Source organism: Halichoerus grypus, chromosome 13 (genome assembly GCF_964656455.1).
Source record: "Halichoerus grypus chromosome 13, mHalGry1.hap1.1, whole genome shotgun sequence".
Lineage (NCBI taxonomy): Eukaryota > Metazoa > Chordata > Mammalia > Carnivora > Phocidae > Halichoerus > Halichoerus grypus.
The window spans coordinates 94993951-95008792 of NC_135724.1; the positions used below are offsets into that span (position 1 = coordinate 94993951).

At 63.2% G+C, this 14842-nt stretch overlaps 1 protein-coding gene across 10 annotated transcripts in view; it reads left to right on the forward strand.

The window, feature by feature from the left end:
- Nucleotides 1-14842, forward strand: part of FBRSL1 (fibrosin like 1) — an 86878-nt gene that overhangs the window by 24113 nt on the left and 47923 nt on the right. For 9 of the 10 annotated variants that reach the window (XM_078061168.1, XM_078061167.1, XM_078061170.1 and 6 more), the window contains exons 3-4: nt 7794-7898; nt 10020-10055. In XM_078061168.1, coding sequence (XP_077917294.1) covers nt 7794-7898; nt 10020-10055 — 141 coding nt within the window. The remainder of the gene's footprint in view (nt 1-7793; nt 7899-10019; nt 10056-14842) is intronic. The other variant, XM_078061165.1, reaches the window with a different exon arrangement.

The following is a 14842-nucleotide window of genomic DNA, read 5'->3' on the forward strand; positions in this document are numbered from 1 at the left end:
ACGCCAGTCACCAGGGTCTCACGGCCCTGCCAGAAGGCCGGCCTCCCGCCGCCCAGGCCCCCGGGGTGAGCGCCAGCCTCGCCTGGAGCCCACTGGCCACACCCGGGAGGCACTTTCACCCGACTGCCCCGACTGCCGGGGTGCTGGGTGGGCCAGTGTTCCCGCCCAGGCAGCTCCGTTCCTGTGGCCTGTGTCCTTGCCCTCGACCCTTCCCTGGAAGGCGGTGGCGGTGGCAGCGGCTGGCCTCCCGGGCTCTGTCCCCCTGCCGTCTGCAGGGAGCGAGGTTCCTCTACGGAGCCCATTTGAGCATGTCCTCCCCCTCTGCCCTCAGTAGAGCCCCGATTCCTGGTGACCTGAGTCCCCCTCCTGTCCCGACGTGCCTTCCTTCTGGCTGACAACCCTCGGCTTCCCTCTCCAGGTGCCTTGCGCCCCGTGCAGCTGTGTGCGCTCACGGCCAGGCCGTGTGACCCTGGGCCTGGCAGAGGCAGGTGCTGGGGGAGGCGGGTGGGGGTCGTGGCACAGCTCCGGAGGCCGCACGGTGGCCGTCGGTGCTGCTCACCACACTGGTGCACACCAGTGTCCACCACTACTGGGTGTCCTGGCGGGGGCCTCTGGCTCTGGCCTGCTGTGTGACCTTGGGCAGCTGACTCGGCCCCTCAGGGCCTGCTTTTCCCGCTGTGAGCGGGGTCCTGTCGCTCCGCCCTCAGGCTTGTGGGTGAGCGCGTGAACTGAGTGCAGTCTCAGAGCGGCGGCAACTGCTTGCACAGATAGTTGCCCCTCCCCGACTCCTTCCCACACCAGGTTGCAGCTCCGGGTCGGCGCATGGGGCTTCCAGGGTCGCGCTGCTGTCCCCCCCAGCTGGGCTGGGCCGAGCACACTGGGGGCTCAGACCCCACGTCTCCTCCCTTCAGGCCCGTTTCCTTGTCCGTCAGGTGGGGCGTCCGCATGCTTCTCACACGGCTGTGCCCAGTGCTGGGTGCGTCTCCGCGGCTGTCATGGGACGGCCCTAGTTCTCCCACTCACAGAACGGTGTCTGGACCTCTCGGGCCCCCTCCCAGGCGGCTTCCCCAGCAGCAGGCTGGGTCTCGGGTGCTGGGATGCGGCTGCTGCCAGTGCTGAGCTCCCACCCCAGACGGGCGCTCGCTCACGGGAACCGAGAGCCAGGCCCTGCAGGACCTGGGTGGCTTGAGCGCAGGCACTGTTGGGAGGGTGGAGGAGAGCTGGGATGCAGGGTGTCAGGCCCCTGCAGCCCCCCAGCCCCCCAGCCCCCCTGGCCTGCCAGGTCCTCACAGCCCCGCCTCAGAGGGAAGCGCTCACCATTCCGCACGAGCGTCCTGTCACTGCCCGTCTGGGCCCCGGGATGCAGCAGGGAACGAGACAGAAGACCGTCCCTACCTTCATGAAGCTTGCATTCCCGTGGGGAAGACAGGTGTGAAACTGTGGAGGGATGTGGAGGTGCCCGCGGGCCTGCCTCCGAAGGGAGAAGGGGCTCTCTCTGTAGATGAGGGGCGGGGGGCGGCTGAGTGCCTGGCACTCAGGGCGGGGGGCCTCCGGCCCAGGCGCCGCTGGGAGCTGGGAGCAGCGCAGGGCATGAACTGATGCGTCTTTAAGAACTAGTGCTGGCGGTGACGGGCAGCCGCCGAGCGGGAGGCTTCTGCAGGCACAAGGAGGTTGTGGGTGGCTTGAATCAGGTCTCCACCGACCGAGCAGGTGACGGAGGCCGGGTGGAGCCCCGAGGGCCCTGCGTCAGCCCACTCTGATAGGATTCTGGGGGCCGGACACGGCGGCTTATCTTGTCCCTCTAGCAAGGGGGGCCACACCAAGCACAGACAGGGCTCACCCACAGCTTGTGCCCCCCAGAGCCTGCTGGCCACGCGTCTTCTCGGGTGGTGGCCCCAACAGCATCGCTCGTGATCTGTGGTGCATCCTACGCACCCGTCCGTCTTCCACCATCCACCCATTGAGCCGTCCAAGTCTCCGTGGGAGAGCAGGGAGCAGTGGGAGGGATGGCCAGCCTTGGAGAGCCGCAGTTTGCGCCTCGGTGCCAGACTGTCCGTGGAGACGCTCGCACCGCCTGAGCCCCCTTCACTGTGCCGGGCCCTGTGCCGGGTCGTCAGGGACAGACACGCCAGACGGTGATCCTGCTTCACTTTTAGAGGGACGCCTGGGGCCCCGGGGTCCTGGACGGTCCCTCACCCAGCCTGGTCGATGCAGGAGTGGACAGAGCATCGGGAGGGATTTCTGGAAGAAGCAGGGCCCAAGCCCAAAGCCTGCGTAGGTGTTAGCTAGCCCAGGGGAGTGGGGGCACCAGGATCTCCTCACAGTGGGTTGCATTTGACCCCATGTGCAGCCCAAGAACTCCCGGCATGAGTCTCAGCGGGCTGCACGACCACACCTCACCAATGGATGCTGCCATCAGTTGGGGGACGCCAGCCTGAAACACCCAAGCTTAGCTATGACCCGTTTTTCACATTCTAAGAGGGGTGTTGAGCGCACACAACAGAGCCCAGAGGCTGTGCACGCAGCCTGGGGGGGGGGGGAGGGGCTTTGTCTCATGCTCCTGCCTGCCCAAGTATTTGTGCTGTCTGCATGAAGGGCTCCCCCCCGGGGCCGGCCTTGCTCTGTGGCCTTGCCCAGGACTGGGGCTCCCTGAGGCAGCCTTAGCCAGGCTCACCCTGGGAGGGCCTCGCGCACAGGCCTCTGCCGGACATGGGTTCAGGCACGGGAGCGGTCTTGTGCCACGTTCCCCGCTGTCATGTGCCGTGGGGAGGGTGGTGGCCGCACGTGCCTGGTGGGAGGAGGTGCAGGTTCTGCGGGGTCAGAAGGCCCCCCTGAGCCCCAGGGAACCGGGTACCTGTTGCTGGTGGGAAGAGCAAGTAGTAGGGGATCCCGGGGGACAACCAGGCCTGGAGACACGTGAAGGGGTTTCCTGGGCTGAGCTGTAGGTTTACAGCCCTGACCTGGGACACTGAGGTCCAGGGAGCGAGGGGCATACCAGGCATGGGCAGTCCTGTCTGCCCAGAGGCACTGCTGGGTCCCACCTCCTGGGCCCGTTCTTAGCAGGATCCTCCGGACTGGCCACCCACTCCCCTCACCCCCAGCACCTCCCACCCCTGTGGCCTGATTGCCAAGTGGAACCACGTGTTGCCTGTCTGGCCTCATGTGCTTGGCAGCCAGCCCAGGAGATAGATACTTCCTCCTGGGATGTGCAGTGGAGCCTGGGCTGGAGGGCCCTGTTGGGGGGGAGGTCAGGGAAGGATGGATATTTGGGGTGGTGTCTTGGGAGGGTTGTCTTCATGGGCAAGTTGCCATGGCCTTGCTGTTACTGCCAGAGAGCTCAGAACCCCAGGTTTTTCCTGGTATGCCCCAGTCTGAGAGTGGTGTCCCTAACCCCATGGTCTGATGGCACTGCCCGGTCATGCTAGCCCAAGGGGATTGTTCTCTCCCCCTCTTTCTGAGAGCCATAACCGGGCCCTGCCAGATGGAGGGCAGTGCCCTATTTCTACATACCGCTCAGTCAGAAGGCAAAGTCCCAGCCCCACCAGGCTGAGAGCACACTCTGCTGGCATGCCACCTTGCAGAAGCCGATTGTGCCAAGACTGTCCAAGCCGGTTTTCAGACTGTTGGCAGCTGAACCCAGCTATGGTGTATTCACACTGCAGAAGCTACAGACACTCCATGTTAGGGTTCCCCTCCCTCCCCAGGGAGCCCATCTTTCTCTGTGGTGCCATTCTCCACTCTTGCTGTTAGTCTGCTGACTTGCCACACACCTTTCAGAACCGTCCCCTTCTCAGTGAAGCCCTCCCTGGCAGCCCTGCTGGTGTCTTGGTACTTGTGGCTGCCCGCCAACCTGTGCCCATCCCTTCTTTGTAGGCTTCAGGAGGATGGGAATGTGTGTCTGTTGTGTTCGCTGCCCAGAACAGAGCCAGTTCGTAGGCACCCTGTAAGCATTGGGTAGGTGAGTGGATGGTGGATGGATGGTGGATGGGCAGGTGGACAGGTGGGTGGGTGGATGGAATGATGTGTGGATGGATGGATGGGTAGGTAGGTGGGTGGATGGGTGGGTGGATGGGCCCATTGATGGATTGGTAGGAGAAGGACTGACTGATGGGTGGATGGATGGATAGATGGGTGGGTGGATGGACAGGTGGATGGGTGGATGGACAGGTGGATGGATGCATGAGGGGATGGATGGATGAGTGGATGGATGGATGAGTGGATGGATGGATGAGTGGGCCGGTGGACAGGCAGATGGGTAGATGGATGAGTGGATGGGTAGATGGATGGACAGGTGGATGAATGGGTGGGTGGATGGGTGGGTGGGTAGACAGATGGGTAGATGGATGGATGAGTGGGTGGGTGGGGGGATGGGTGGATGAGTGGGTGGATGGATGAGTGGGTGGATAGATAGGTGGACGGGTAGATGGATGGGGATGTTGATGGGTAGGTGAGGGGTGGGGATGGACTAATGGGTAGATGGATGGGTGGGTGGGTGGATGGATGGATGGGTTGGTGGGTGGATGAATGGGTGAGTGGGTGTGTGGATGGATGAATGGGTAAGTGGGTGGTTGGATGGATGGATGGATGGATGGGGGGGTGGATGGATGAATGGGTGAGTGGGTGGGTGGATGGATGAATGGGTAAGTGGGTGGGTGGATGGATGGATGGATGGGTGGGTGGATGGATGAATGGGTGAGTGGGTGGGTGGATGGATGAATGGGTGAGTGGGTGGGTGGATGGATGGATGGGTGGGTGGGTGGGTGGATGAATGGGTGAGTGGGTGGGTGGATGGATGGATGGGTGGGTGGGTGGGTGGATGAATGGGTGAGTGGGTGGGTGGATGGATGAATGGGTGAGTGGGTGGGTGGATGGATGAATGGGTAAGTGGGTGGGTGGATGAATGGGTGAGTGGGTGGGTGGATGGATGAATGGGTAAGTGGGTGGGTGGATGAATGGGTGAGTGGGTGGGTGGATGGATGAATGGGTAAGTGGGTGGGTGGATGGATGGATGGATGGTGGGTGGCTGGATGGCTGGATGGCTGGGTGGATCGATGTGTAGATGGACTTGAAGGCCCAGAGACTGCTCTCATCTCTCCAGCTCCAGCTGGAAGCAGAGATGTGCCATCCCTCACCCCACCCCGGCATAGCTGGCCCGCAACATTTCTGAGCAGCTAGGGAAGCAGGCACGCTACAGGATAGCCAAACCCCAGCTTGGGCTGTTTGGGGTCCTGGCCTGGGGACAGAAGTAGGTGACCAGCCATCCCATTGTGTCTGGGATTGGGGTGGTTCCCATGACTCAAGACTTAGTTTTACAGGATTTTCTGGGAAATGGGGCTTTCAGAGCCAAAACTGGTCCCCCGAGAAGGGTGACAGACCCCAGCCTGCCCCTCCTGCAGGGTACCACTGAGGAGTCAGGCTGAGGCATCCTTTCTGGGGCCCAGCTCAGAGAGGAGACAGCCTGTTTATGTGTGTGTGAAGTGGAATGTGGCATCCTCCCTCTTCCAGTTTCAGCTGTGTGTGGGTTGTAGTTTAGCCCCTCCATCCCCTCTCCTCTTACCGGGTAAACTTATGCAGTGATCAGTCTTCACAACTGTACATGGCAGTCCTGCACTGGTCTTTTCCCGTCCCTGCAGTTTCTCTGGGTCTCGCTCCGGGGGCAGGGACCGTGCCCTGGGCTCAAGCTGAGCTGCTGTCCCCTAGCAGCGAGTGTGGGGCTCATGGGGGTGATTACTAATGATCAAAACCATGGATCTGAACTGAGCCACAGCAGAATCTCCCAGAGGGCCTGATGGCACATGGTTTGGGTTTCAAATTCAGGAAGCCTGGGGTGGGTCCTGAAAATGCAGATTTGTGTTCCTAACAAGTTCCTGGGTGCTGCTGATGCTGCTGGCCCAGGGACCCCACTTTGAGAAGCACTGGACTCTAGTTCTGGGTTTCTTACAGAGGCTTCCCCCAGCAAGGCAGCAAGGAAGGTCCCCCAGGCCCCAGTTGTCTCCACTTTGGGGGAGGTCGGATGTGGGGTCCAGAGCAGGGCGAGCCTGCAGGTGACAACAGTGACACCTGGTGGCTTCTCGGTGCCGGCCCGGGGCTCAAGAGACAACCGCATCTCGCGCACACGCACACACGTGCACACACCGCATCTCGCACATCTCACACACGCACACACACGTGCGCGCGCGCCCCGTCACATGTGAGGGACTCAGTGGGCATCCCCATTGCAGAGGTGAGGAAGCTGAGACTCAGGGACAGTCAGAAGAGTCCACGCTGGTCAGCGCTCAGCTGAGCAGGACAGAGCACGGGAGGCAGGGGTCCCACAGGCCTGTGATGTGGGGGCTCGTGCCTGGAGTGGGGCCAGGATCCTGCCCTTGGCCTGCCTCAGAGAAGGAGGGTGGTGCTGAGGCCTGGGCCTCCCTTGGGCCCTAGCACCTGGGGCCTTGGGCTGTGGATTGTGGACACTGCTGGCCAAGAGCACAGGGCCCATGGCTTCTGGGGGCTGTAGCCCCATCTTGGGACCTGGGGTGGCCCTGGGGAGCAGGGGCTCTGAGGGGCTGCCTCGAGAGAGGCTTCTGGCTGAGCCTGCCGTGGGTGTGCAGGAGGAGGGGCTGAGGTCCTGAGGGTGTTTCCCCGGGACTCAGGAATATTCTAGATCATAGCCGGTGTGCCTTGCCGACCCATCCTGACCTTTGGCCCGGTCAAGGTCTCCAGACTGAAGGGTGCTCGAGACAAAACAGCTGGGTGTGGAGGACTGGCTGTAGGCTCTGGACCCTGACCAGGCCTTGCTGACGCTGGTCGTGAGGCGGGTTCTGCACACTCCTGCACTTGTGGGCACCGCGCTGAGCTGGGAGGCTTGGGGGCGAGGAGGAGGGCAGGACGCTCACATGCCCCGTGGTGTCCCCATGCTGGCCCACAGGCTGTTGGGGTCAGCAGCCACCTGGGTCTGCTCCAAGGAAGACGCCAGGCCACAGACGGGGTGCCGATGGCCTGCGGTTGTCCCGCACGCCGACAGGACGGGGCTGCGAGAACGCTCCAGAATAGGGAGGCTGGGGGGTTGGGAGGTGGTGGGTCCCCAGACAGTGAGCGGGGAAACCCAGGACACCTGGGCCACGTGGTTGGGGTGGTGACTCCCTGGCTGCAGGAGGTCAGGGTCGGGGCTGACCTGCAGCGGTCTGAAGTTATTTCCCAGTGAGAAGGAAAAGAGGAGCAGGAACTCTGGGTACACTTAACCTTCTGGGCTTGGATTAGCCGTCTGTAAAGTGGGCACAAGCGTCCGATCCGGGCTTCTGCGTGAAAAGCGGGAGACACTGGCCAACATCCTGGACGCGGTGCGGAGGCACAGAGAGGTCTGGCGGTGGCCCTAGGTCACACAGTGGGCAGTGGCCAGTGGCCAGTCCACACCCAGCCGTGCAGACCTGGGACTGTGGTGGTGTGGGTGCCGGGAGGGTGGCCGAGCTGCCGCTGGCCTGCCGCGGAGGCCCAGTGTCCGGCTCCCTGGCGCAGTGAGGTGGCGGGGCGGCCCACCGGCTCCAGGACACCAGGCCAGAGCTCAGAGCGGCATTATGTCATTGCGTGCCATCTGCTCTTCTGGGTGTTTCTCCCCGCTCCGAGTGGTAAATGGTTAGCTCTGCACAGCCTTGCCCCTGCTGCCCTCTCCCTGGGCTGTGGCCCGGGGCTCAGTGTGGCTGAGCAGGTCAGGGCAGGGATGAGGAGCCTGACCCTGGCTGTGCCCCTGCCCTGCCCCCACAGGCAGAGGGCGTGGGTCTGTGTTTGCTGAGCCTGCCTCTCCCTGTCCCCAGATGAAGGTCACCGCGTCCAGAGGGGGCGACCGCCACAGTGGGGATGACAGCCTTCACGAAGCCACCAGCTCCCGGACAAGCAGCTCTCGGGACCAGCTCAGTGACGTGAGTGCCCCGGCCGCTTGCTCAGCCAAATGCTCCTGGTCCCTCGGGTGCCCCCAGCCGGCCCCCCGACCTCCGGCAGACACTGCAGGCCACGTGCTTAGCACCTGAGAGTCTCACTGAGGGCTTTGCCTTTGCAATTAGCATTTTGCCTTCATTAAAGCACGGTTTTTCACTAATTAGGACTTCCCTGCTAGGAGGGGTTTAAATGAGGAACTTGGATGAGGCCCCAGCAGGAGTCATGGGGAGGCCCTTGTCCAGCTGGGGGTCTGCCCTCGCCCAGCTGGCTGGGCAGTGGGCAGGGAGGTGGGGCCGTGGTGGCAACAGCGGCGGGCAGTGCTTCTGGCCTGGTGGGCGGGCCTGCTGGGGCCGCTGGGAGCGAGGGCGTCCCGGTCTGGGGACAGACAGTGTCCCAGAGGATAGGCCCCTGAGCCTCGGGCCTAGTGTGGGATGACCGGGCAGCACACAGAGGATTGAACTTGGGATATGGCCAGCCATAGGCGTGCTGGGTACCCTCCAGGGCCCCTGGGTCTCCCTGGTCACAGCCACTTGGAGGAGGGGGTAGGTGGGCACAGGGCAGACTAGGATGAAGACAGCGGAGAGGGGTCCCAGGAGGGGGGTCCCCCAGGAGGGGGGGCGCTGGACCCCCCCCAGAGGCCTTTGTTTTCCTAGACCCCCAGCTGCGGAAGCACGGAGGCGTGGGGCTGGGTTTCTGAATGGAGTGAGCGTCTCTTATTATCATCTCAATAGGGGCCTGGGGGCACGGCCTGTGGGGGGAGGCCAGGAGGAGGGCCTAATTGCCCGGCCCCCCCCCCCCCCCCCCCCCCCCCCCCGAGCTTGTTGCCGCAAGATGGGAAAATAGGCTGGTAATTGTCTGGGGCCGTGGGGCTGCCCTACTTCAGACTCTTAATTGCCGGTGGGACGCGTGAAGACGGATTCTGAGCACATCAGGGATGGCCCTGAGGGCGCACGCTGGGGAGCAGTTACAGCACCCCGCCCGCCCCCGCCAGCAGGGCTTAGGGGTGGGGCCCCCCCACCAGGGTGAGCCCCCGGGACGTGGCCAGGGTCTGCCTGGGGAAGGAAGGGTCCCAGAGCCCCGGCCGAGGCTGGATGGGGTGCTGTGTGCAGAGCTGAGCAGTCCAGGCTGCGGTAGGAAGACCCCACACACACACACCACCCCCTGTGGTCACCCACCATCCTGGAGGAATCTGCAGCCAGACCTCCGTCCCTGCCTAGCATGCTCTGGACCCTGGTCTGCGGGTCCCGGATGAGCCCACGCTGGCCCGCTGTGCACCTGCTCCTCACTCACACCCTGCACCACCCCCACATCCACCCGCCCTGCGGCCCTCTCCTGCTCCTTGTCCCCCACCCCTGCAGTGGAGTGCCCCTCCCCAAGCAGCTGCCTGCAAAGCCCAGCTCCTCACTGGTTTCTCCTGGCACATCTGAAATGCCCACTCAAGCCCAAGAGCACCCCACCAAGTGCTGTTGGGTCTCCCTCAAGGGACCTCCCTGGGTGGCCACAGTGTGCCCTGCCATCTCACTTCCGTGTCCCCGAGGTTACCCGTCCAGCTCCCCTTCCAGGAAGCCTGCCCCCCACCCCCGTACCCCCGCAACACTGTGACCCTGGGAGGCTGGAGGCTGCTGGGTGGTCAGTGGGAGGCCCACGGGGGCACAGAGGGGTGGGCCTGCCTCCCGTCCGTTCTCGTGGCTGGTAGAACCATGTGTGAAAAGGTGGGACCTGGCCCTTGCAAGGGGCCGAGATGTGCCCAAGGGCTGAGCCCATCACTGAGGGGACATGGTGACTTTGCCCGCCTCTCTGTTGGGTTGACTGCTGGGCTGGGCCACGTCTCCTGAGTCTCTGGAGGAAGGTTCCGAACACGGGTCCTCAGGCACAGGCGCAAGGCTGCTGGGACTCTGGGATGCTCTGCTGTGCCGTCCTCTGCGGCTTCTGTCCAGGCTCCCGGCCTCATGCCCCCCGCCCTGGGAGTGGCCCGTCAGCCATCAGCACCCAGGAACAGGGGCTCTGAAGGAGGCTCAGGTCCTGGGCCAAGGGCGTGGTCCTCAGAGGAGGGGCCACCGTTGGGAGCCGTGACCTTCCTCCTGACTATGCTTCCTTCCCCGCAGAGCTCTACGCAGGCCGTCTCGGGCAGAGGCTACTCGGTAAGTCTGCCGCCCCCTCCTCTGCTGGCTGGACCCATGCATGCCCCGCGCCTCTGCAGCCCCCAGCCGTCCTGAACGCCTCCCTGGGGCCAGACACCTCAGGGTGGTCCTGGCCCTGCAGCGGGGCTGGGGAGGGGGCCAAAGCTGGCGGGGATTGGGAGGGAGCATCACACATGCTCAGGGTCCTGCCCTGGGAGAGACCAGCTGACCCTCATTCCCTGACTTCCTGAGGACTAGGGGTGGGGGAGACGCTCTGGTTCTGGGTCCTGCCGGGAGGCACTCGGAGTGAAGGGCCCCAGGCACCGAGCAACCGCCCCCCAGGGACTTGACACTCCCACGCCATTCTCCATACTCAGCCTGGACTCAGGCATGAGGCGCCGCCCTAGCCCTAGCCCCAGCCCCTGCCCCTCCCTCTGCCCCACCCCAGGGGAGCAGCCCCTATCCTTTTTTCAGGACTTCATTTCGTTGTCCCTTAAGTATCAGGAGGAACGTTAATGACACCATAAAACCCAGAGCTCCATAAAAGCCATTTCTGTAGATTTACAGCTGTCTTCGCTCATTGGAAGGCGGGGCCTGGGCTCCGCCCGCCTCATCCCTCCCCCCCCCCAAACCACAGCCCCTGATTTACTGCGAGCTCCACAGTGCCAGGCCTGCAGGGCTGCTTCTCTAACTCACATCGGCTTTTTATAGGGTGTGTAATTAACCCGCTGATTTTCTGTGTAGCAGGACACCCTGCAGCCCTGGGCCTCCCCAGCCGCCCCAGCCGCCCTGACCTCAGGGTCAGGTGGGTCAGGTGCTGTGTTTTCCAGCGTTGCACCCGGTGGGTTGTACGCTTCTGGGTGGTGTGACGCCGGAGGGCTGTCTCCCTGGGGGAGCCCTGCCCTCCTCGGGTCCCCGGTCACAGCCATGGGTGGCGGCCCTGCACTGCCCCTTCCTCCCACCGCCCAGGCGGTCTCAGCGTGTCAACCACTCCTGGATGGAGCCGCACTCTGACCAGGAGCTGTGCCAGTGCTGGGCTCCAGCTGGGGACAAGGCAGGCAGACCTGCCAGTGTGGGAAGTGGCTGGCGATAACACGCTGTGTGATGCAGGTCAGGATCGGGCAGAGTGAGGGGCCAGGACCCCTACCAGCAGGTGAGGTAAGGGGTGTGTGCCAGCCCGAGGGTCCCAGAGGGGCCAGGCTCAGGGATGCCCCATTTGGAGCCTCCTTCTATGTCTGAGAGCAGGGGCAGCTGGGGTCTCCCTGCCCCGAGCCCCCTCGCCAGAGCCACTGGGCAGCTCTTCTGCTTCCAGACTGCGTGTGCTATTCATGGTCTTCTCCCCAAAGAGCTCCTTTGAATGTTTCCTGAAGAACCCGTAATTAATGTGCCAGCTACTTGCAACTTAATCCCCCATGGCTGCTTCACGGGAGTGACAGGTGGTGGCGAGGACAGGCCCGGCCTGCTGCTGGGGCATTGGGGGTTCCTATGTGTGCACACCAGGTGCTGGCAGGAGCAGGTGTGTGTGTGCTGGTCCCTGGGTGAGCAGGTGTGTGTGCTGGTCCCAGGCATGAGCAGGTGTGTGTGTGCTGGTCCCTGGCATGAGCAGGTGTGTGTGCTGGTCCCTGGCATGAGGTGTGTGTGTGCTGGTCCCTGGATGAGCAGGTGTGTGTGTGCTGGTCCCTGGATGAGCAGGTGTGTGTGCTGGTCCCAGGCATGAGCAGGTGTGTGTGTGCTGGTCCCTGGCATGTGCAGGTGTGTGTGCTGGTCCCTGGATGAGCAGGTGTGTGTGCTGGTCCCTGGATGAGCAGGTGTGTGTGCTGGTCCCTGGCATGAGGTGTGTGTGTGCTGGTCCCTGGCATGAGCAGGTGTGTGTGCTGGTCCCTGGCATGTGCAGGTGTGTGTGCTGGTCCCTGGCATAGGGAGGTGTGTGCATTAGGCCCTGGCATGAGCAGGTGTGTGTGCCTTAAGCCCTGGCATGAGCAGGTGTGTGTGCTGGTCCCTGGCATGTGCAGGTGTGTGTGCTGGTCCCTGGCACGAGTAGGTGTGTGTGCTGGTCCCTGGCACGAGCAGGTGTGTGTGCTGGTCCCTGGCATGAGGTGTGTGTGTGCTGGTCCCTGGCACGAGCAGGTGTGTGTGCTGGTCCATGGCATGAGCAGGTGTGTGTGCCTTAAGCCCTGGCATGAGCAGGTGTGTGTGCTGGTCCCTGGCATGTGCAGGTGTGTGTGCTGGTCCCTGGCACGAGTAGGTGTGTGTGCTGGTCCCTGGCACGTGCAGGTGTGTGTGCTGGTCCCTGGCATGAGCAGGTGTGTGTGCTGGTTCCTGGCATGAGCAGGTGTGTGTGCCTTAAGCCCTGGCATGAGCAGGTGTCTGTGCTGGTCCCTGGCATGTGCAGGTGTGTGTGCTGGTCCCTGGCACGAGTAGGTGTGTGTGCTGGTCCCTGGCACGTGCAGGTGTGTGTGCTGGTCCCTGGCATGAGCAGGTGTGTGTGTGCTGGTCCCTGGCATGAGCAGGTGTGTGTGCTGGTCCCTGGCATGAGCAGGTGTGTGTGTGCTGGTCCCTGGCATGAGCAGGTGTGTGTGCTGGTCCCAGGCATGAGCAGGTGTGTGCATTAGGCCTTGGCATGAGCAGGTGTGTGTGCTGGTCCCTGGCATGAGCAGGTGTGTGTGCTGGTCCCTGGCATGAGCAGGTGTGTGTGTGCTGGTCCCTGGCATGAGCAGGTGTGTGTGCTGGTCCCTGGCATGTGCAGGTGTGTGTGCTGGTCGCTGGCACGTGCAGGTGTGTGTGCTGGTCCCTGGCATGAGCAGGTGTGTGTGTGCTGGTCCCTGGCATGAGCAGGTGTGTGTGTTGGTCCCTGGCATGAGCAGGTGTGTGTGTGCTGGTCCCTGGCATGAGCAGGTGTGTGTGCTGGTCCCAGGCATGAGCAGGTGTGTGCATTAGGCCTTGGCATGAGCAGGTGTGTGTGCTGGTCCCTGGCATGAGCAGGTGTGTGTGTTGGTCCCTGGCATGTGCAGGTGTGTGTGCTGGTCCCTGGCATGAGCAGGTGTGTGTGTGCTGGTCCCTGGCATGAGCAGGTGTGTGTGTGCTGGTCCCTGGCATGAGCAGGTGTGTGTGCTGGTCCCTGGCATGTGCAGGTGTGTGTGCTGGTCGCTGGCACGAGCAGGTGTGTGTGCTGGTCCCTGGCATGAGCAGGTGTGTGTGTGCTGGTCCCTGGCATGAGCAGGTGTGTGTGCTGGTCCCAGGCATGAGCAGGTGTGTGCATTAGGCCTTGGCATGAGCAGGTGTGTGTGCTGGTCCCTGGCATGAGCAGGTGTGTGTGCTGGTCCCTGGCATGTGCAGGTGTGTGTGCTGGTCCCTGGCATGAGCAGGTGTGTGTGCTGGTCCCAGGCATGAGCAGGTGTGTGTGTGCTGGTCCCTGGCATGAGCAGGTGTGTGCATTAGGCCCTGGCATGAGCAGGTGTGTGTGCTGGTCCCTGGCATGAGCAGGTGTGTGTGTGCTGGTCCCTGGCATGAGCAGGTGTGTGTGTGCTGGTCCCAGGCATGAGCAGGTGTGTGTGTGCTGGTCCCTGGCATGAGCAGGTGTGTGCATTAGGCCCTGGCATGAACAGGTGTGTGTGTGCTGGTCCCTGGCATGAGCAGGTGTGTGTGTGCTGGTCCCAGGCATGAGCAGGTGTGTGTGTGCTGGTCCCAGGCATGAGCAGGTGTGTGTGCTGGTCCCTGGCATGTGCAGGTGTGTGTGCTGGTCCCTGGCATGAGCAGGTGTGTGTGTGCTGGTCCCTGGCATGAGCAGGTGTGTGTGTGCTGGTCCCTGGCATGAGCAGGTGTGTGTGCTGGTCCCAGGCATGAGCAGGTGTGTGTGTGCTGGTCCCTGGCATGAGCAGGTGTGTGTGCTGGTCCCTGGCATGAGCAGGTGTGTGTGCTGGTTCCTGGCATGTGCAGGTGTGTGTGCTGGTCCCTGGCATGAGCAGGTGTGTGCATTAGGCCCTGGCATGAGCAGGTGTGTGTGCTGGTCCCAGGCATGAGCAGGTGTGTGTGTGCTGGTCCCTGGCATGAGCAGGTGTGTGCATTAGGCCCTGGCATGAACAGGTGTGTGTGTGCTGGTCCCTGGCATGAGCAGGTGTGTGTGTGCTGGTCCCTGGCATGAGCAGGTGTGTGTGTGCTGGTCCCAGGCATGAGCAGGTGTGTGTGTGCTGGTCCCTGGCATGAGCAGGTGTGTGTGCTGGTCCCTGGCATGAGCAGATGTGTGTGCTGGTCCCTGGTGTGTGCGGTGGGCGCTGCAGGGTGCAGGTGGTTGTCCCGGCCCTCCCAGAAGCAGAGGTACCTCTGGCACTGCAGGAGCCGGAACCAAGCCAGGTGACCCTCGTCCAGTAGGAGCAGGCAGGGTGGGGTGGCTAGGCCCAGGCCTGGAAAGCACTGTGAGCTCAGCACCCGGATCTCTTGTGTGCACTGGGCCCCCAGCGCTGTCTGTGGCTGCCAGCACTGCCCACCAGTGGCGTCAGGGCTGGGCCAGCTGGACTGGGCAGAGGGGGGCTACGACCCTGCCTCTAAATCCAGGCCCTCACCGTGGGACCCTTGGCCACGTGAGCATGCACACTGAGGTCGAGACCTGTGTGCGTGCGTGTGTGTGCACGTGCGGGTGCGTGCCTGCCTGTTCCGGGGGTAGGCCGTGTGGCTTCCGCCTGCACCCGCCCTGTGTGCAGCTCGTGGGCGGCTCTGTGAGAGCAGAGTGTGCCGGGGCCCCTGTGTCTCCATGTGGCTGTGCTGGGCTGGGCACACCTGCGCGTACCGGTGTCCTGTGTTTCTTTCTGGCC